Genomic DNA, 21,747 nt, shown 5'->3' with positions numbered 1-21,747 from the left:
ATGGTATTCAAAATGTCTTTTGCACTGTACAAGTTTATGGAAAAAGATCGTATGCTGAAAAGTCTCAAAGCAAACTTTGTATTAAATACAAAAGTTCTTTTATGAAAAAAGCTGATACCCACAAAGTGCTTAGCAGTTAAGAGGCCGACATACAATTAAATAAGCTCTTATTAAGTGGGATTACTAGTGCTGTTATTGTCTTGGGGGGAAAAATAACCACCTTTTCTCAGCTGTGATACTGTAGGGTTTCTGAATGGCTTTCTGTCTGGGAAAGCGAGACCGGCTGTTAAAAGGCTACAGTATATATATTGCGACTACAGGAAGACAATTTGGTTTAAAAATCACACTGAATACATCTCGATGTACACATCATAAGGTTCGTTCGGATCTAAATAGTGCAGAGAAAAAGGCTAGTCTTCTTCCAAAAGAAAAATAAAAGCAGCAAGCCGCGAGGACCCTCATCCCGTATGCCAACAGCCCGAAACGCTGCCATGTGTAAGGAAATAAACCTCTAAATTACTAACTAGGAAAAAAAAAAAAAGTCAACACAACAGCATCTGCAATATTGCAACACCACCTCAGTCTCTGTACCGACAGGGCCCGAGGGCCCCTCTGACATGCTCTCAGTAAACCCCAGCGAGCTTCATTGAGAGAAAAGTCTCCCACCGATGCTTGGCGGGCCGCCCTCCCGGGCCAGGACGGGCGGCGTCGGCGCTGCAAACCCGGGGGCCTTCTCTCTTCCTCTCCCTGCGTCTACGGAGCGGAGCGGGGTGTCGCGCCTCGGGGTGGCTGCCGGGCGGCCTCTGGCTCCTGCCTGAGCCTCCCGCGGTAGTGAGGCCGTCGAACGGAAACAGCAGGCAAAAATCAGAGCATGGCTGTGGTCGGACATCAAGGGTGCCATCCCGGGAAGGATCCGCCGGGCCGAGCGGGTTGTAGAGCATCCCGGCCGCCAGCGTCCTTCCACCGTACAAATAGCCAGAGACGCTATCTACAGGTTTGTAAACAAATTACATTCTTCTTTAGGACATAAATAAGTTAAAATAGAGCAATTTAAGCGGAAACAAGGCAACATGCCGGCAAAGAAACTTTATATATATATCCATGTATATATATTCATATATATATATATATATCTCTACCTATCTATATGGACGTATACAGCCTCGAGAAGTATACGTGGATATAGATACATCGAAATGGATATAACCTTGTGAGTGTCTGTGAAGTTCTTCCGTTCCATTGGTGCAAATCTACGAGGCGAGTGAAGCTTCTGCGAGTGTAAAAAGTCGGTGAATGAACCTAGACAACTGAGCCCATGCTGCAAGCATCTCAGAAACTCACAGACCAGTGGATTGGATAAATAGTCTCAGAAAAGAGTCTGTCTGCAGTTCCCGCCTAAGAAAACAAACGAACGAAAGAGCCCCCCCCCCCCAGCGCCCTCCCCCCAAACCAAACCAGGGGCGGGGCGGGAGTGTACAGTACATTCATGCAGGGGTGCGGCTGGGCGGGCGCGTGGCCGGGCCACGGCCGGGCCACGGCGGCGGGAGCCAGGAGGGGCTGGTTTTGGGAAAATCGCTCACTCCCTTAAGCCCCCAGAGGAGATGCCTCCCCTCGCCTCAGAGTGAAAAAGAGTTCAAACAGCATCGCAGCCAGAAAAAGGGTCTGTTGGGTGGAAACGTTGGTTTTCTCGCCAGTATTTGGTTTCCTGTTGTTGCTCGTTGCTGTTTGGGGGAGTCGGTGCCTGGATGGGTGGGTGCCCGGGAGGCGGTGGCGGCGGGTCCTCAGCTAAAGCGACGTCTCCAGGCTGTGGATGGGGCTCCCTGGGCTTGAAGAGGTAGCTGATTTGCTTGTGTCCGTCGTCAGGTTGATGCCGCTGTCGATGGCGCTGTTGTTCTTGTTCAGCGAGGACGGCGGGCTGGAGTTCTGCTTGAGCGCGGCATCCTCTTCCAGGTCGGTGTCGTCGATGAGGGGGATGTGGGGCTGCGAATCTTCGATCCGGAATTCGGGATGAGCCATGAAGTTATGGATGGAGGTTCGAGACTCAGGCTTTTCGAGACCTTCGTAGAGAGAGCTGCGGAACGCCTTCACCACGCGGATCTGCAAGGGGAACACGGGGGTGAGCGGCCGTGCCCTGCGCGCGGGGTCCCAGCCAGGCTCTGGGGGCTCGAGGAGGGGCGGAGGGGACAGGAGACGGGCACAGCAGGTGACTGGATCCACAGTCGCTGGGGTTAGGAGTGGACAGGAGGAGGGAGCGCGGAGGAGCGGACCCGGGTTCTGGGCGTCCACGAGGTGTGGGGGGGACTGTGGTTCGGGTCAGAGCTACAGTGTCAGGACAGGAGGGGTCGCCGAGCCCCGTCGGCGAGACGATGGGAGACAGGGGCCCGGGGAGCACAGCCCACTCCGGCGGGCACCCCGACCTAGCGAGAGACCGAGCCTTGTTAACTGGAGAGCGGAGGATCCATGCGGGGCGCGGGGCGGGCAGCAGTGGGAGGGCGCGGGGCTGCTCCGAGAGGACAGCGAGGCTTAGAGAAAACCACACGCAGTTAAGGAACCACACGACGTGGAACAGGTGACGGGCACGGACACACGCAACAGAAGGAGAGACGGCGGGGGCGGGCGGGAGGGAGACACACGAGGGCCACACGGACCACGGGAACACCAAGCCGGGGGGAGCGAAGCAAACCAAAGCCAACTCAGGGCTTTCTGGGTGCAGAGCGGAGGCAGCCAGGAAGCGGGAAGGAGCCAGCGGACAGGGCGCTCGGGGAGGGGCGCATGCCACGGGGGGGGGCACACAGCACACGCAGACAGACACACGGCCACGCTCGGAAGCCTGGACAATGTGAACGGAGGTTGTTTGTACTCAGCGTTTCTTTCCTTCATGCATTTGGGGGGTAAACACTCGAGTATCGACTCAAAGCCCTGGCCAGTCATTGGAGTTGGCTTTGGGGTCCCTTATTTCTGGGGGCATCTGGTTTCTTTATTTGTGCTTTGAAAACACAAAACCAAAAAACGCGGCCAGAATGCCGTGGCCAGCCCCAGCCCTGGGTGGTCCTCGGGGAGCGGAAAGGAACCACAAAGGCACGTTCGTTCCTTTTCTGCGTCGCGGTCACGGCCACGATCCCTCCCCTGAGGGTGGGAGGAGGCTGGACGCTGGGGCTGCGGGGCTGGTGGAGAGAGCACTGGGCTGGGGGGCAGGGGACCCGAGTCCGCGTCCTGGCCCTGCCGTGCCGGGGCCTTGACGGAGGGCGAGCCTGGCGGCATCGCTGTCCTCCTGGGGAGAGGCGCAGGCCCCGCTCTGAAGACGGATGTCCCTTCTGGGGCCCCCAGGAGGGGAGCTTGCCTCCCGTCTCAGGGGGCCGATGGGTGGGGCCTCCTCTCTTCCTGGACCTCACTGAGGGCAGAGCCGGTGGGTGGGGTGGGGTTGGGGGAGGCAGGCAGCCTTCCCTGCTGGGGAGCAGCTGCACCCGCACCAGTCCTGCGGGGACAGGAGACTGGACAGGGAGCTCGTGGGAGTCCCTCGTGGCCCACGATTGGGGTCACTCCCGGCTAAAGCCAGGGCAGCTTGTTGGTGGGATGAAGGTGGGCAAAGCCTTGTAAATGGAGGCGACTCTTCACATGACTGTGGCTGATGGCTTTTGGGGGTGCGGCTCAGGGCCGTCCTGAGTGCAGCGGGAGTCTCCTACGCACATGGCCCATCTCTGCTTTAGAATTTAGGGCACGCACAGGAGGACCCAACTGCCGTAATCCTTCCTGGCCTCAGAGCCCACAGTGTGGGCTCGTTATCAAGTCTCTCCCTTGCCCTCAACCACTGCGGCCGGGCCTGACCCTCCTGGTGTTCTCAGAGGCAGCTCCGTCCCTTCCCCTTGGGTGTGGCGGGCCGGGCCTCCGGGGAACCTGCCCGTTGGAGCTGTACTTTAAATAAGAGGCCACAGGCCACGCCGGAGCCGGCCAGGAGCGTGGGAGCGCCAGGGCCCGCACAGCCGCCAGCGGCTCGCGGGGTTTTTCTGCTAGATTCCCTCGCCGTGGCTCGGCAGAGGCTATTCCATGTCCTGATCTCATGCGAACTGGGCGATGGTGCCCGCGATGAAGTGGAGACAGGAAACACGTGCTGTGGCCTCAGTTTCCTGCTCTGTAAAACGGGAGCGATGACCGTGGCCGCTGCCCCGCGGGGCCGGCGTGTTCGCAGCCAGAGCGCCTGGGGGCGGGGCGGGGGGGCCCTGTCTGTGGCTGACAGCGCAGAGGGGACAACACACAATGAGATGAGGCCCCTGCCCCCCTGGCATGGAGACAACAGAAAGGATGCGCTGCTCGGGACGAGACTGCGGGGACAGACTTCTCGGGACACCCCGCCACGGCCATCTCAAGTCTCCACTTCGGTTCTCTCCGCGGCTGAAATGGAAAAAAATACGGGAAGAAAAAAAGCTCTTCCGCCTGCCTCCCTGCTGCCCTGGGGGGCGTCGGCCACGTCTGGGCAGGGCCGGGGCGAGAGGAAGGGACCCGTCTGGGGGTGCCAGGCGCTGTGATTTCATCAGCACAGAGCGAGCGGGGTGGGGGGGGGGTTGGGGGGGGTTGGGTTCTGAGGGAACGTCAGGCCCCGGGCTGGGGGGGCTTCAACATACTCGAATGTTTACCCGGCTTCAGGGAAGCCAAGAGTCTGGGATTGATTCACATTCATTTCAGGCTCAAGGTTAAAGACTCACAACCTCTTTTAATTTCACTCTCTCTTGCTGAACTCTGTGTCCAGGGTTCTCTAGCCCTCTAGGGAAACAAACACATGGAATATTCAGACAGCGGAGAGGTCTGGGGCCCCCCCAGAAGCACGCCATTCTCTTGCCAACCCAGGTCGCACTACGTGAGCTACCAGCACCCTGACGGGAAGCCCAGCCTGCTGTCCTCGCCTCCTCTCTCGCGCCTGCCCCTGCGGGCTGCAGCCCGGCCAGCAGGGAGGCCTGTCTCGCAGGGACGGCACCCAGACTGCGCATGGGAGTCTGAGGCTCCCGGATGTCTGGTGTGAAGGAACAGGACCCTCAGGGGGGAACACGGAGCCCGCTGCAGATGTGCTGACGCAGAGGTGGCCTCAGGTGGGCTAGGAGCTAGGGCTGGGGGTAAGAAGGAGAACACAGAGGTGGCCTCAGGTGGGCTAGGAGTCGAGGGGAGTAAGGAGGGTTGTGCACTTGACCTTGGATCAGAGAGCCCGTCCTTGACTGCCAGCCGGAAGGTGGCCCTCTCCCCAGCCCCTGCCAGGCGGGTGGAAACTCAAGCAGAGAAGCGGCTTCCTTGGCCTTGCAGAGCCTGGAGGGTGTGAGGTCGCGGGTGTGTGCTCTGGTGTGGGGACGGATGTTCTGCCTCTGGCTCCCGGCCTCTGGGCTGTCAGGGAAGTGGTGTGGGTGGTGCCAAAAGTAAAGGACTTTGGAGTCCGGCCTCTTGCTGTGAGACCCTGGCCAAGCCGGTTCCTGTCTCTGGGCCTCTGTGTCTTTCTCACTCAAGGGGATGTACTGACGGATCCTCCCTCCTGTTTCAGTTGTGAGGCAGATGTGAGGGGGAGGCTCAAGTGTAAGGCGTGAGGGCTGTGCCATTACATTTATGGGGGGACCCCATTTTTGGGTAAGTCAAAAGAGAAAAGCATGAGAGTGGACCAGAGTTCCCTCATGAACATTCTGGACTTCAGGCCACTGCCTGCCTCTGCCTGGGCACCCGCCGCACGGTGGTGCCGGGGAGGGAGGTGTGACGGGGCTCCTCACCCCAGTGTCGTGAGTCGGAAGCTGTCCCCCAGCACACACTGCCTTGTCCCAGACCCTGTGGCCAGCAAGTTATCAAGCTCACCCAGGAGAAGCGCCTGGTGCTTCGGGGCACACACCCCCAGGGAGCTTTGGCTCGCACCCCCATGGCCACCCTCCACTGGGACATCCCCAGGAAGAAAACCCTGCTCAGAGAAGGTGGGAGGTAGCCCCCCTCTTTGTCTCTCCATTGGGGGCCCCTTCTCTTCCTGGCCACCTGCTTTCTGGCTTCGGAGGGCCCCTGCTGGTATCTAGAGTGCCCTCCCAGCCCTGAGGCCAGAGACTGGACGGCCTGGGCTGGGGGGGGTGCTTATGCGGAGTCTGCATTGTGACTGCTGCTCACAGTGTGCCAAGACCACAGAGGCCGTGGTTGGAAGCGGTGCCCTGGGGCAGGAGGCGGGTGGGGAGGGACCCAGAGTCCAGGCTGGACTCTTCCCGAGGTAGGAGAGGCAGGGTCTGGGGAGGCCTCCTCCCTGGGAGAGGCAAGATGGCGCTCGGGTCCTCTGAGAGAATGAGGGGTCAGGGGCAAGGCAAACAGGCTCCCTTTCCATGGTGCTCCAAAGCTGGGGTCCCCACTGGCTAAAGGAATGAAGGGGTTCATCTGGCCAGGAAGGAGGTGGCCAGGGAGTGAGCGACGGGCAGATGGGCACTGCCGGGAGGCCGTGGTCAGAGGGGCTGTCTCAGGGCCGTCCCGTGGATGGTGTGAGACTCGCAGAAGGGGCTGTGAGGGTGAAATCGCCAGGGTCGGACGACCGGGCACTTGCTTTAGAAGTGAGAGCTGAGATGAGGGGAGACCAAGGAGAGAGGCTTGCGGGCAGGGCGGGTGCCCAGGGACCCCCAGGAGTCGGGGTAGTGCCGCGCTCTGAGAAACAGGCAGGGCGGGGTGGCAAAGAGCCGAGCGTGTCCCCAGAAACCAGACTTCTGCTCCCAGCCCTGCCAAAGGGACGCGGCGTCAGCAGGAGGTGGCACGCTGGGCACAGCTCTGGGCAGGTGGTGGCCCTGGGCCACGCCAGAACCCAGCTGGTGCAGGAGCAGGCGGGCAGCTGGGCGAGGCCCCCCAAGGTGAGGGTGCGAAGGGGGACGGGATGGGCGGCCGTGCCTCGGGGAATTGCGCCCGAGACACCCTCTGCTCAGGGCTGTGTCCACTTCACCTGGGCCCGAGTGGCCGCCCCGCCACTCTCTGAATAATGCGTGAGCTCGAGGCTCCCCGTCTACCTCCCACCTGACATCCTGCGCGCCCGGTGGGCCGCGTCCACTCAACGGCCCTGAGTGGGACAGGTCATGGACACCAACATGCCATCAACGGGCTCTCTGAGGTCGGAAAGCTCAGGTGGCACTGCCCCCCCCCCCCCCGTGTCCAGGTCGCCTCCTGTTGGTGGGCAGGGGTCCCGTGCCGGGGGTGCGCTGTGTTTAGAGCGGGGAGAGGCCCCTTATAAGATGTCAAGAGATGAGTCTGGAGTCTGTTCCTCATCCAAGAAGCCCGAGGACCGGATGGGTGGACCCCGCATGGGCATCAGGGATCAGGACTAGGGGTGCGTGCCAGCTGCAAGGGGTGGACTGGAGACAAGGCAGGGAGGCAGGCGGCCCACAGAGGCTTGTTTTTCCCTCCAAGGCCTGAAGCTATGGAGGGTTGAAAAAGATGGTGTCAAGGCCAGAGATGAGAGAGCAGGTCAGAGGTGAGGAGCTGGGGATGGCGGGGGGGCGGGGGGCAGGGGGTTCGAGGGAGATGCAGGGGCAGAGGGGCAGCCTCTCCTGCAGATAAGGGGGAACAGGAAGCAAAGGTCAGACCAGAGCCCTCAGGGCTGCTGGCACCCAACCAAGATGTGAGGCTTGGCCCCCCACCCCGCCTTCTCCCTGAGGTCAAGCTCAATGGGTCAGGAGCCCCGTCCTGCCAGGCAGGGCTCAGCCCTCTGCGGGCAGGCCTGGGCAAGGGGAGGAGGCAGGGCTTCGGGACCACTGGGGGTGGGGCCTCCAGACCTCCTTGGTGGCCAGGATCCCCTGACTAACGATGACCTCTGACCTACGGTGACTTCCTTTTGGTTGGACCCCATGGTGACAGACGGCGACCCCCGAGGGCCTTTCCCGACTCTCAGGAACCCTTTGCCTGACCTTTGCTGCGAGACTGCGATCCCCTGGCCAACTCTGACCCCTGCCCGTGTGGGCCAGGTTTTTCCTGACCCCGTATGACCCACTGGGAGGCTCTGCCCCCGGCTGCCGGCCCTCTCCGGCCCCCGCCATGACCCGTGCAGACTGGGCGCTGGGTCGCTGAGGCCTGCCTGACCAGCGGTGATGCTTTGAGGGGCCTGGACTGACTGCTTTCGCCCCTCACAGCCCCGACGACTGGGCTAGTCCCCTGACCCTGACCCCAGCCGACCCTGCCCGCCAAGTGACCGCCGCCCCACAACTGGCTCTGACCTGCTGACCGCCTGGGGCCCTCCTCAATGGCCGTGGCCCCTCAGCCCCCGGGCCTAAGGCGGCCGCTGCCCCCCGTGTCCTCGGTGCCCGGCCCCTGCCCGCTGCCCGCCCGGCGGGGTGTTGGTGGCCCCGAGGCGGGGAGGATGCACACTCACGCCCAGCTGCAGCAGGAGGAAGGCTGGTCGGAGAGGAAAGAGCATTGGACAACGACACGCGACTAGGGCTAGAGAGATTGGCTACGTCCTGGCTCTGGCTGGTGACGGAGGACTGTCTCCTCAGGGCCCCCTGAAAGGAGGCCCCGCTCTTGAAAGTATTGACTACTTCAATCTGCAACGGAGGAGAGAACGAGACAAGTTGCGAGAAAAACGCCACAACAGCCACACGACTGACAGGTGCCACGAGAACAGCCGCTGCCACGCGACATGACACGCCACTTACACCGAGACAGAAGGTTCCAGACACACTCCAAGGCTCTGCAAGCGGTCTGCTCGGCTCCGGCCGCTGTGTGGGGGACACAGGGCCCAGCCAGGCTGTGCTAGCGTCTTGGGGACAGTGGCTGGTCAGGGCTGAGTGAACATGGCGGCAGGGGTGTGCGGGCTCTGGGGCCAGGGGTTGGTCGGGGCTTAGGGGTGGTCAGCCCTGGGCCCAAGTCCCTCTGCCACTTACGAGCTCGGTGACCTTTGCCATGTCACCTGAGTGAGGTTTCCGGTCCCTCGGTGGGGCCCGTGCCACCTACCTGGCAGTTATCTGCAGGTGGCAAAGCACCCCGCCCGTGTTAGCCCCAGCAGAGCCCACTGGCCAGGTGCCCATGCCTGCTCAGGAAGCTACAGCTCCGTGTCCTCCTGCAGCCTGGAGGCCCCAGGAGGCTGTGGGCTGGTTGGCGATGGCACCTGGGCAGTGTGCTCGGACAGCTGCCCAGACCCTTAGGAAGCGGGGCTCAGGGCCTGGAACCCAACCTCCCCCCAGCTCTCAGAAATGGCTGTGTCTGGAATTTCAGTCACCCCTAAATCTGGCGGCATAGCACCGTCTTGGGGGTCGAGGGCCTATGGGATAATGTCCAGGACCCTGCTCTGTGGCCTGGGTGGGAAGCAGCCCAGGGGAGCGTTTGTCTGGGTGGAGGTGGAGGCGAGGCCTGCAGGCATGGGGGGGCTCCGCACCACGCCCAGAGCGACAGCGTGGGCGAGAGACCTCTGCTCCTAAGCTGTGACACAGCTGGCCCGGGGCGAGGGCATGTGAGGGCCGTGGCTTGTCGGGGAGGAAGCCTGCTGGTGGCTGGGCAGGCTTCCGCATGTGTGTCCTTGTCATGCCAGTGTGTGTCCCTGTACACGTATGAGTGTCCTCGGTGTGCATGCATCTGAGTGTGAGCATGTCCTTGGTGTTCACTTGAATGCAAACATGTCCTTGATGTGCACATGTATGCGCTTGGTGCACACACACATGCAAGTATGTCCTTGACACGCACATGTACGACACCAGTGTGCACATATATGTGAGTGTGTCCTCGGTGTGCACATGTGCGGGACCCCCTCCCGCGGCAGAACTCAAGTGAAACCAATCTGGCCCTTGATGTTCGGCACGGCCAAGGCACCGAGCACGTGGGGCAGGGGAGGAACGCCCTGAACCCCGAGAAGATTATTGTGGATAAAAATGCCGGACTTTGAGAAGATTGCTGCTCACGATAGAATTATTTCTCCTGTCCAGTGAAATAAGTAATCCATTGTCTGTCAATCTCCGGCCTCTCAGGAAGGCATCTGGTGATGGTGCTGTAACTGAGCTGTTTTCTGTTTACTTCTCAGGCCATGAGTTAGAGCCTATTTGAATAGTTTTAAATCTTGTAGTTCCATAATGATATAGATTGATAAATTTAGACATAACAATTCTTTGGTTAATCATAAAGAATACAATTACAGAATATGGCTGGAAAAACTTCCTCGACCAGTCAAGACCTCACTTAGAGTTGTTTCTGGCAACCACCTCTAAAGATGGTCATAAAAGGAATGTAGTTAAATATACACTCTCAAATAGCATTAACGGACTTATGTCATTTACAGAAATTAAACTAAACAATCAACAACAAAAAAGGTGAAATGAAGCAGACTTTTAGGTTAGAATCATGAAATCAAAAACGTTATGAGATTTATATTCATTACATAGTAAAGATAATCAAAAAAGGGTTTACTAGAATGTTTAGATTTCAAACATACAGAAATAAGTCATCTAAAAACATTAAAGCACTTAAGTTAGAACTAGCAGAACTGGTTTTAGAGAACAATGATGTTCGTATGTCCTGATTGACTACATGTGCCTAGCAACTTGTAATCATTAACTAAAACATTGTATTTTATACCTTGATATGCAACACTGCTCACATCTCTTATGAAAGAATAAGACAATACATCTTTTGCGTCAATAGTAATTTTTGCTAAAAAAATAGATTTTATGTAATCCAATGCTGCTTGAAAAAGTATAAAAATGCATGATAATTTGAGCACATTACAGTCAGATTTTCACTCCTGAAGTGTGTCTGTCTGTCATTTATGCGCCGAATCCTTGACCACCCTGCACAGTTTCTCACCCCTGAGTCGGCCTTGCTAGTCTACCGCTGCGCTGGCCCGCGGCACACATGTATACAAGCATGTCCTTGGCATGCACAGGTATGCCCTCGGTGTACACATATATGTGAGTGTGTCCTTGGTATGTGCATGCAAGTGAGCATGTCCTTACTGTGCACACACATGCCCCTGGCATGCACATACATGTGAGCATGTCCTTGGTACGCACATATATGCCCTCGATGCACACGTTTGGGAGCGTATCCTTGGTGTGCACATGTAGGTGAGTGTGTCCTTGGTGCACACATGTATGTGAGCATGTCCTTGGTGCACATGCGCGTATCCTTGCATGTCTGTGTGTATGTGTGTCCATGGTGTGTGTGTGTGAGCGTGTGGGAGAACCCAGCTTTGGTCCCCAGAGCCTTCTTACCCCTGTGTGGAGACTGGAGGGGTGTCTGTGCCCCCTGTGAAAGAAGAGGTTGGGCATGCCCCATGGACACACCCGGACCCCACAGGCTGACCAGCTGGCCCCAGAAAATCTGGACTGACCAGCCCAAAGCAGCTGTCCTGGCCTTCACAGACCAGCTCAGCCCTCCTGACCCTCACCTCCTCAGCCCCCAGAGTCACCCCCTCCCCTGCCTCTGCAGCCAAGTTCCTGGAGGCCCACGTGGGGTGGGAGTGGGGTGGACCAGTCCCCAGGAGGCCACAGTGTCTGCAGCAGCCACGAGAATGTGTGTGTGAGGGACGTGGGTGCAAAGAAGCTGGTGAGGGTGGCCCCAGCCTCAGAGGCCCCAGGGAGCACAGGGCAAACACAGCTCCACCCCCACCGCCCAGCCAGGCGTGGGCCCAGCCCCAGGAGCCGCCCGTACCTGGGTCTGGATCCGATTCAGGCCTCGGAACCACAGGATCTGGCCTCGCCGCAGCTCCCGCTCGGCGTGGTCGATCTCCTCCACGTCCTCGTTGAGTTCCTCCTCCGGGATCTCCTCCTTCTGCGTGAGCCTGCCCGCCTCCTTGAGGAACTTGAGCCTGCTGGTCGGGATGGTGGCGATGACCTGCAGGGGACCCAGCCGTCAGGGCAGCCTCCTCCCTGCCTGGCTGCCTCAACGCCCACCACCTCTGCTCCCCACTCCTGGTTGCCTTTAGCTCCCTCCTGAACTCGCTTTACCTGTTCCTCAACTCACTCTTCTAAAATGTCTTAATTTGGTCTTGAATTCACTCATTCATCTGGAGAGCAGGCAGACGTGTGAGTCTCAACGCCCCTGACCTTATTGGTACATGACCCTGGGCGAGTTGTTTACCCCGGGAGCTCTGCTGGCCCATTTGTGCGGCTGGGGCCACCCCAGAGTCAGGGCTAAGCAAGACGGTGCGTCCATGTTTGTGCACATGAGCTGGCCCTCGGGCCTCCTGGACTCTTTCCTCCTGAGGCCACGGGGTCCTGTGGTCCCCAAGCCTGAGGCTCGGGTCAGGGTTGAAGCCTGACAGGCAGGCCCTTTGGGGAAGGGGAGGTCAGAGGCTGCTTCACTCTCCTGTGGGAACTGGACATTCAGCCTGACGGTCCCCTGGGAGTTGAAGGTCAGCACTGCCCACTGGCATTGCCCTTAGGACGGGGGTCAGCTCCCCCAGACGCTGACAGCTCCCTGACGTGAGTCCAGAGGGGTTCAGCGGCCTGGGCTCGAGGGTGTCCAGGGAGCGAGGTGGCTAGTTTAACGACTCCAGTGCAGCCCCACGTTGAAAGAAGACACCTTTGGGTGAGTGGGACTTTATCTCGTAGCTAATTTCTGCCATGACTTCCCGCTCTCACCCGGAAGTGCTTGAAGGCACCATCAGTGCCTCTGGCAGTTGGGCCCTGCCTGGACGCCGGGCACCTTGAGAACAAAGCCTCTTGGGCCAGGCTGGGCCCTGGGCTCCGCGCAGGCAGCATGTCTGGTCCGGTGCAGCCTTTGAGCTGCGAGCCCCGAGTGCCCGGACTCGGGCACATGTAGGGAAGGGACGTGGAGCCGCATGCCCTGGGAACGGGGTGGCAGGGCCCACAGAGCATCGGCCCAGGGGCCCCCAAAGTGGAGGAGATCTCCAGTGGCCATGGACACAGCAGCAGAGAGCCTGTGACCGGCAGGGATCCCGACCTCTGGGAGCCCCGCAGGGTCCCTGTGAGTGTCCTGCTGCTCCCTAACCGCCCCCTCAGGGGACGCGCTGGCGGAACAGCACAGCATCGTTCTTAAGGCGAGCTTCCGTTACCTTCTACTCCTGACAAGTGGTATCGATTTTCTAGTCGCCTTAGCAATACTAAAGTGTCTTAAATGCATTTCGACCAGTGGTACATGGACGGAGAGGGAAAAGCATAGTGAGGGGACCCAGATGGGCAGCACTGGGGTTCTGATGCCCCGTTGTTCAGACGCCCAGGGGCGGGGAGGGTCTTGCCCGGATCCCACCAAGGCAGAGCCGGCCCGTTCCTGGGCTCCAGGGCTCCCCATCCAGTGCTCTTTCCCTTCCCTCGTGGGGTGGCTTGTCCTGCAGCCCCCTGGACTTACCTGGCCCCAGACGAGCTCTCCCAGCCCGATGAATATGCACCACATCCACTGGTCCAGCTGCAGCGGAGAGCAGCTGAAGGGCTTCCCCCCAAACTGCACAATCACTATCTGGAGGCCAGAGGAAGGGAGAGAGGGAGGGAGGGAGAGACAGGACATCAGGGCCGGCGGGTCTGGGTGCACGGCGATCGCAGGGGGCATGGCGGGTGGCCCCGGTGGGGGTGGGCGCCCCACTACCTGGATGGCGAAGGTGCCCAGCACGATGGTGCAGAAGATGGGGTTCCGGAAGATGCCGTCGAACACGTTGCGCTCGCCGTGGATCTTGCGGGCATTGATCTCGTTGAAGAGCTGCATCATGACGAAGGTGTTGAAGATGATGGTGTAGTGCTCGGAGGGCGGCGAGTGCAGGGGCGCGTTCCGCCCGCTGTCGATCTGGAACATCTTCTCGCCTGCCAAGCCGAGAGGCGGGCAGGGCTGAGGCGGGGGCGGGCACAGCCCCCTGCTGTGCGCTTCTGCACAGGGTCACCCACTGGCCACCCACTCTGGACACCGGGGGGCAGCGTGGGTCTGTGCTGTGGATGGAGGGCGGCAGCCCTCTCTCTTTGGGGAGAGCTTGGGCGCCTTCCGCCACTCTGCCCACGGGGGTCCGAGACAGGTGACGCAGCTGGGACCCGGCTAGAAACTGTGGCCTGGGCGGCTGGGCCCAAACCAGAAATACCCGGTGGAGGCCCTGGTTTGGGGCGCCCCCGGAAGTGCTGGACGCTCACGGACTGTTATGAGACATCAGCTCCTGAGGGGTGGGGCTGGCTCCGCCCGCCCGAGAGGCCCCCTCTCACGCCTGCTCTTCCCGGCGAGGGGGACGAGCGGCCCTGGCTACTGTGTGGACACGGCCTGCTGTGGACCTGCAGCCTTTGGCGAAGCTGAGCAAGCGGGTGCTGGCGGGCTTGTGGGGGTCTCCGAGTTCGAGGGTGTAGCCGAGTCCAAGACCTCCAGGACATGGTGGCGAGTGGGACCCCTGCTCCCCACAACCCCCCACCCCTAGCTCCTCTCCCAGCTGGCGCTCGCGTGGTCTCTCCGTGGCATCATTACAACTTTACAACAGAGCTGCCCACACACCGCCTTCCAAATTTAGGGTGGAGGGCGGCCTTTTGCGGCGCCCATCTTGTCTGCACATGGGGAGCAAGCACCTTCAGTGGTGAAAGCCCAGTTGCAGGAGGCCCCCAGGAGCCCGCGGGGTGGGGGTCGGGCTGGCCAGACCCCCTGTGTGATGTGGCCCTCCCCCTCTCCAACCTGCTTGCTCACCCACCACCCAGAGGCGGCTTCCTCGGGTTCTCTCTGAAGCATGGGTGGAAACCCGGCCCATCTTGGCCCAGCCAGGTCTGGCTCTTCGCCCAGCTGCTCCCCAGACCGTCTGTGTGTCCCTGTTCAAGTGGGGGGCACAGGCAGCACCCCAGGGCCTTGGCCCGGCCCTCCGGCCCTCCGTCCAGTGCTGCCGTCACCCTGGCTCTGGGGTGGCCAGCTCTGCTCAAGACTGGCTGTGTGGCCCCGAACCACTAACTGCCTCCTGGGCCTCTAGCAGCCCCTGGCGGACAGGGGGGCGGATGGGGACTCGGCACGTGCGTCTGGGCCCTCGTGGCCGGGAGAGCTGGCGAGAGCGACTCACCCACGAAGAGCAGCGTGAAGATGAGGGTGAGCTGGTAGACGGCGTGGCCCAGGATGTTCTTCATCATGGTGCGGGAGATGAGGGGCTTGTTGCGGCCGTACGGCTTCCTCAGGAGCAGGGTCTCAGTGGGCGGCTCGGTGGCCAGCGCCAGCGAGGCGAAGGTGTCCATGATGAGGTTCACCCAGAGCATCTGCACGGCCTTCAGAGGGGAGTCCTGGGAACAGCAGCCGTGGAGGGGGCTGTCACGGGGTGCCGCCCCCCGCACTGGGCTGATCCCTCAGCAGCGCCTGTGGGAGCCTCCAGACCACTCAGCCCTGGGCTCCTGAGCAGTGGGCGGCTGGGTCTGTCCACCCCAGTCCTGTCTCCCCCGCCCGACAGTCACCAGCTCCCTCCGGTGAACTTAGCCACATCCCCGCCATCTTGCCTCCGCCCTCCTGCCCCGTGGAGAGCGTGCTCCTCCGGGCTGAGGCTGAGGCTGAGGCCGAGGCCTCTCCTCCGCCCCCGCTGCCCCGTCCTGCGGCCTCTCCCCTCAACTATCTACAGCTCGAGTCTCCCCGTCCCACAAGAACACCTGTGCCCCTGCCCCCTGTTCGCCACCACCCAATTTCTTTCTCACCCCATTTTACCTTAAACAATTACTGTCTGGTTCCAAGGACATGTTTTCCTGGTAGAAATTTGGGCAAGGAAGGAGCGGCAGAGGCAGCTAGACTCGGCGCTCTCACCCCTTATGGGGTCCCGCCGTCCACACTCTGGGGCGGCCTTTCCACGCTCTGGCTGGGGCGGGGACCACGGTTCACACCGCTCTGGGCACAGCCCTGTCACGGGTCTACACGGCCTGCAGCCACTGAGGCTACCCGCGCCCTCCTTCCTTCCCGGCCTGCCTTGTCCTTGTGCTCAGACTTTGGCCCCTCCAAGGTCACTGGCGTCTTCCTTGTCACTGCCTCTTGCTGCGCCCCAGCCCCACCCTCCCAGTTCTCCCCACCTGCTCCTGCTCCATCGCCCCGGGCTCCGCCTCCCCTGCCTTTTCCACCAGTGCCCCCTGGGGCTCCTCTCCTTGCTGCTGTCTCTCTGTACCTGGCCTCTCTGTGCCTCTCCCTCTCTGTCCCTGACTTCCTGTGGCTTTAGTCTCATCCACCACTGATGGCCCCCGGGACACCTCCTCCAGGGAGCCCACCTACCCTCTAAGCCCAGTAGCCTGAACTGAGTCGTTCAGCCTGCTCCGCCCTCCCCCCGTGTGGCCTCAAGGCCCCTCTGCCCTCCCTCACCTGCTGGACATGTACCACTGTCCCTCTGGCAGCTCCCCCACCTCTGCTCGGCTCAGCTGTGCTGCTCATGCCCCAGCTTCTATCTGCCCATCAGTCTTCTCTGACTACATATGCTTCAAGGGCAGGGCCCCCCATCACCCCGCCAAAGCCTACACAGCCTGCCGCCAACTCAGTCCTGGGGCCCCGGCTGGTCGGGAGCCCTCTGGGAGCTTCAGTTTCTCCATCCAGCTCCCAGAGGACTCTGAGTCTTGTAGGAGTTGCAGCTGCCCCGAGTGTCCCCCAGGCCACCACTAGAGGGGGCTTCTCATCCACAGGCCGGAAGAGAAGGGCCCATCCCCTCCAGTCCCGCCCCAGAGGCTGACTTTTGGGGCAGGGGTAGCAGGTGCAGCATCCCAGGCCCCTCTCTCTTCGGGGCAATGCTGTCCTCCAGGCCTCGGGGGGATGTCTGGGCAGGAACTTGTCTGCCAAGGGGTTGCTGGGAGGGACCAGACCTCGGCATCCCACCCTCTCCCTCCAGGCAAGGGACTGTCAGCCCCAGGGTGGGGGCAGGGAGCAGGGCGAGTCAGGAGGCCCCAGGCCTCAGATTCCCCTCTGAATAATGGGGATCTCACAGAACCTGCCGGGAAGGGCTGGGCCCTGCAGATGCTGTGCCTGCCTGTTGGCTCCTCAGGGCTCAGGACACAGAGAGGGTCATGACCCAGAGGTGGTGGCAGACAGATGCCCGCTCTCCCAGGGACTCAAGCCCAGGTACCCTCTTGCTGCCCCCGCCTGGCCACAGGACCCAGGCGAATGGGTCTTTTTGTCACCGTCTGGCCCTTCAGGTGCCTCCCCTTGAGTGTGGCTTCTCCTGTGCTGGGCCACGCACAGTGGGGTGAGGCCTGCCAGGTCCCATCGCCAGGTGCCCCTGCGCACACCCGCCACCCTGAGCCTCCTTCCCTGGAGCCCGGACTGGCGCCTGCATCCAGGTCTCTGGTACAGGCCCTGGCCCTCAGCAGTCAGCCCACGGGACAGCTGGGGATGCCCACACGGGTCTCTGCCCCACCTGCCCGTAGAAGACCCACCTGTGTGATGCAGGCGCCGGTGAAGGCCACGATCACGGCCACCACGTTGACCGTCAGCTGGAACTGCAGGAACTTGGAGATGCTGTCGTAGACGTTGCGGCCCCACATCACAGCCTTGACGATGCTGCTGAAATTGTCGTCCGTCAGGATGATGTCTGAGGCCTCTTTGGCCACGTCTGTGCCAGCGATGCCCTGAGGGGACAGGGACAGAGTCTGGGTGGGGGGGCAACAGGCCAGGGGCTCAGTCCTACACAACCCCCCAGACACTCCCCCAACTGCCAGCACAGCCAGGACACACACTTGAGTGTGCACAGGAATAACAGCATGCATGTGCACACGCACACACACACACACACACACACAACTGCTCCTTGAAGACCCTGAGGCTAAGCGTCCAGGAAGCCCCTCCCTGGCTCTCCCTCCTCACCCCTCTCCTCCCCCACCCCACCCTTAGGCGGAGCCCCCTCGAGCCCTTCGGGGGGCAGACTGACCGTCTAGAGTGTCAGGCATATGGTGGACAGTGGGCGGGCAAGTGTGAAATGGGGGTCCCGCATGGCCACGCTCCCCTAAGCCCCACCCCAGCAGGAGCTCCAGGCCCAGCGCTGCCCCTACCATGGCGAAGCCCACGTCGGCCTTCTTGAGCGCAGGCCCGTCGTTGGTGCCATCCCCGGTCACCGCCACCACCTGCCGCTGCTCCGTGTGCGTGCTGTCGATGATGCCTGTGGGCGCCGGGTGCTCAGCGGGCGGGGGCCCCCCGGACCCGGCTGGGCACACCTCCTGGGGCCCTGCCCTGCTGCCACTCCCGGGGCCGCCCTGCTCCAGGCTCCCCACAGCCCGGGGCCCTCGCGTCCAGACTCTCTGCGGGCTGGGACCTGCTCACGCTGGCGGCCTCTGCTCTGCAGCCACACTAACCAGAACCCCCTCTGCCTGCCTTCAGGGGCTCCAAGGATTTGCCGGGTTCCCACCATCTGTTCCCCCCTGGGGGGGTCCAGTCACAGCTGAGGAGGCTGGGCTGTGCCATTCCCATCCAAACAGCCCCAGGCCCAGCCCGTTCTCCACCCACATCATCCTCAGACTCCCCACTTCCAGTCCATCTGGATGGTCCCCACCCCATGAGGTCACCTCTCATGGCTGGACAATGTGGGGGGGGTCCTGTGCCCCAGGCCGCTCTCCACAAAGCAGGGAGTGAGCTTCCTGACTCGGTTTCCCTTAACCAGCCACTGGCCTGGCACTCAGGAGCTCACTGATCTGATGCCAGCGGCACCTCCTGCCGAGCCCCATCTCTCTGCGGTCTCAGCCACTCAATGAACTTCCTTCCACTTCTTGAAGGTGCCAGAAACCTTCGCCTTGGGTTTCACAATGCAGCTCACTGGCTGCCTGCGACATCGACCCTCCTGGCCGCTCATCCTGTTGTCGACGCAGGGGCCCAGCCTGAGTGAGGGGCCAGCAGAGGCCCCAACCGCTCTCCCTCCTCTCCCTCCAGTGTGCCTCCTCGCTCTGTGTGGGGAACCACTAGTTAATCCACTGGGTCGACACTGGACCATGAAGCCCAAAGGGGGAGGACCCCGTCTGCCAAGCCTGGGGCAGGGCTCCTCGATAAACATCGGTCAAGAGAATGGCCAATGGGCAAAGGCGTGACTGAATGAGACATGGGAATGGGTGGGGGCCTTCTGCTTGGGTGCAGTTCTGGGGTTCCATGTTCCTGGGCCAGGCCTGATCTGCCTCCACTGGGGTCTTGGGTAGTGTTTTGAGAGAGGAATCCAGATGCCTGAAACCTACCCCCTTGGCCATTTTACAGATGGTGAAATTGAGTCCCAGAGACCTGCCTAAGACTACAGAGCAGGTCAGTGGCAGAGCCGGGGTTTGGACCCAGGACTGTGTGATTGTGAAAGGGCCCAGTCCCTGGCCACCTAGCCAGGCTGAGCAGGTGGAGGGACTCGGGGAAGAAGGCTGCTGGCTTTGGGCTCTTCTCTCAGCTTGCTCTTCCCAGGATAGCCATCCCCGGGGGCCTGGTTATCGACCTCAGTTGGGGGCCTCAGAGACCCTGCAGACCGAGGATCTCAAATTCACAAGCTTTGGGGCCAGACTGAGAACACTAGTCAACCCATTGTGCGATGGGCTGAGTGACAGACAGTAAGAGTGGAGACTGTCACAGGAGAGTGCAGGGGTGCATACGGTCATTTAATTCAAGGTACAAAAATGGCAAGAACCACCCAAATAAATAGACGCACCAGTGCGTCCCAGTTGGCCCTCAGGCCCTGAGTTCTGGACCCTAGATGGGCAGATCTATTGCTTTTTGTAGGAGGTGGAGTCCATAGGGAAGATTCACAACCTCCTTGTCTCACTGGGGCCCTGGGGAGGACTTGCAAGTGCAAAAGGATGAGACAGGGGTGTCCCCAGGCGTGGGAAGCCTTAGGCAAATGCTCCCTTTCATCCTGCAAAGAAGCTTCAGTCACCAGGAGAGGAAGAAATTCTAGTTTCAGAACTTCCATGTTTCCCACATCTTACCTTTGACGAGGGTGTGTTTGTCTGTTGGGGAGGAGCGGGCCAGCACCCGAAGCTTTGGCCAGATCTTGTCGATTCGCTCCTGCTCAATCTGGAAAGGAATGGCAGAGGGGACGGTTGGTGGTGTGAGTGCTTGGGGGAAACTGAGGCTCAGAGAAGGGAGGGTGCTTGCCCAGAGTCATTGGGCTCTCATTGGTGCACTAACTAGTTTCTGTAGGATCAGCAGCCCCTGTGCTTCCCAGGCTCATCCCACTGAGGACCCACACGTACCTCTCCTTTCTCGTTGCGGATCCTCCGGTTGAACTCCTTGCCTTCAAGGCACAGGAAGTCCTCCCCAGGGTGGATGATGCCACACTTGATGGCGATGGCCCTGGCTGTGTTGATGTTGTCACCAGTGACCATGCGGACCGTGATGCCTGCCCTCTGGCACTTGCGAATGGCTTCTGGGACCTGGGCAAGAGGGCAGGGGCCGTGGGGACGGGTATCACCTCCGGCAGGCCCTCCCTGCCCCCATGGGTTCTGAACAAGACCTGCTCACAGGCAGCCACACTGTAAGGGGCTAGATGAATGTGAGATACTGATGATGGACTGTAAGGCAGACGAGCTACTTCCTCCCTTCCTGTGCCAGTGGCAGACATTGCTAATCCATCCTAGCATCCTTGATTAAACCCAACATGGTCTCAGGGTTCTACTCAGCTGAGTCCCAGGCAGCCACCACCTATCTACCATCACAGCCCATTTTGTCCTGGGACAAAACCACTGGTTACCCTGACCTGGATAAACATTTTGAAAAGACTCCCCATAAACACCCCCTCAGATCAGCCGGGGGTCACAGTGTGGAACACACAGCTATGGCACAGGACTTGCTTTATCCACACACACGTTTCCTGTAAACTCAGAGACATCTGTTACTGTACTGCACTGCACTGGGGGACATTTTATTTAGAGAATGTGACGGTGGCTTAGAATAAACACAAGTGATCATGTTTCATGTAAAATGTGACATTTCCCTGAGAGAGTGGGGACTGCCTGCTCCCTCTCTGTGATGACAGACTGACATCTGGGCTGATCAGACCAGGCAAACCCAGTCAATCAGAACCCTGTAAGGCCCTGCGGCCCAGTGATTAGGACCTGAAATCTGGCCTGGAGCTACTGCTGCCCTATACACACAGCACAGATCAATGAACAAGTGACTCCTAACCGTGGGCAGTGACAAGTGGTAAGATTAATAAAGTGGTATTTGCCATTTGCTGCAAAGCATCTTTGAGCAGGAGAGGATGTCAAGGACACAAACCCCAACTGTACCAAAAGACCAAGGCACTTGAGACTCTCGGGCCTGGACTGCCCCCCAATCTCCACTTGCACATCTTAGCACTGGGGAGCTCACTCCTGCACCCCTGCCCTGCCAGCCTCTGCAGAGAGAATTTGAAGAAAGCAATGGGCTGAACTGCACACCCCCCCCCCAAATGTTGAAGTCCAGTCCCCCAGCGCCTAAGACTGTCACTCACTTGGACATGGCATCTTTATAGTAGTGATCAAGTTAAAATGAGGTCCTTAGAGGGGACCCTCAGCCAGGGTGCCCTTATACAGAGGGAAATTTGGACGCACACACCCACGTGGAGGGGATGCTATAAAAACACATTTTTTCTAAGCCAAGGAACGCAGAAGCTCTCCAGCCAACCACCAGAACTCGGGGAGGCCTGCCAGGTGGTCCCTCACAGCCTCAGGAGGAACACACCCTGCTGACACTTTGACCTTGAATTTGCAGCCTCTGGGGCCATGAGACAGTATGTGGCTCTGACTGTCCAGGCTATTTTGTGAAGCAGCCCCAGGAGGCATCCCTTGAGGCCTCACCCTGGGTGCGTGACTTTATACTTGGGTGAATGGATCAGGAGCCATGTTGACCCCTTCCCCCTACCCCCCCAACCCCCGCAATCAGCTCACAAGCCCTTTCAGGCTCTTCTCTCATGCATCCCGCTGCACA

General features: G+C 60.3%; 1 protein-coding gene across 8 annotated transcripts in view; it reads right to left on the bottom strand.

The window, feature by feature from the left end:
• Positions 1–1,785: 1,785 nt before the first annotated feature.
• ATP2B2 (ATPase plasma membrane Ca2+ transporting 2) overlaps positions 1,786–21,747 on the bottom strand; it is a gene marked incomplete at both ends in the record, with an annotated part of 88,141 nt that continues 68,179 nt past the window's right edge. For 7 of the 8 annotated variants that reach the window (XM_084247930.1, XM_084247933.1, XM_084247931.1 and 4 more), the window contains 9 exons: positions 1,786–2,097; positions 11,614–11,796; positions 13,273–13,380; positions 13,507–13,718; positions 14,933–15,146; positions 17,259–17,450; positions 17,871–17,977; positions 19,767–19,854; positions 20,034–20,213. In XM_084247930.1, coding sequence (XP_084104056.1) covers positions 1,786–2,097; positions 11,614–11,796; positions 13,273–13,380; positions 13,507–13,718; positions 14,933–15,146; positions 17,259–17,450; positions 17,871–17,977; positions 19,767–19,854; positions 20,034–20,213 — 1,596 coding nt within the window. Of the gene's footprint in view, positions 2,098–4,703; positions 4,759–8,343; positions 8,520–11,613; positions 11,797–13,272; positions 13,381–13,506; positions 13,719–14,932; positions 15,147–17,258; positions 17,451–17,870; positions 17,978–19,766; positions 19,855–20,033; positions 20,214–21,747 lie in introns of all 8 variants that reach the window. The other variant, XM_084247929.1, reaches the window with a different exon arrangement.

Source organism: Talpa europaea (assembly GCF_964194135.1).
Source record: "Talpa europaea genome assembly, chromosome: 11".
Lineage (NCBI taxonomy): Eukaryota > Metazoa > Chordata > Mammalia > Eulipotyphla > Talpidae > Talpa > Talpa europaea.
This window is presented reverse-complemented; position numbering and strand designations above follow the sequence as displayed.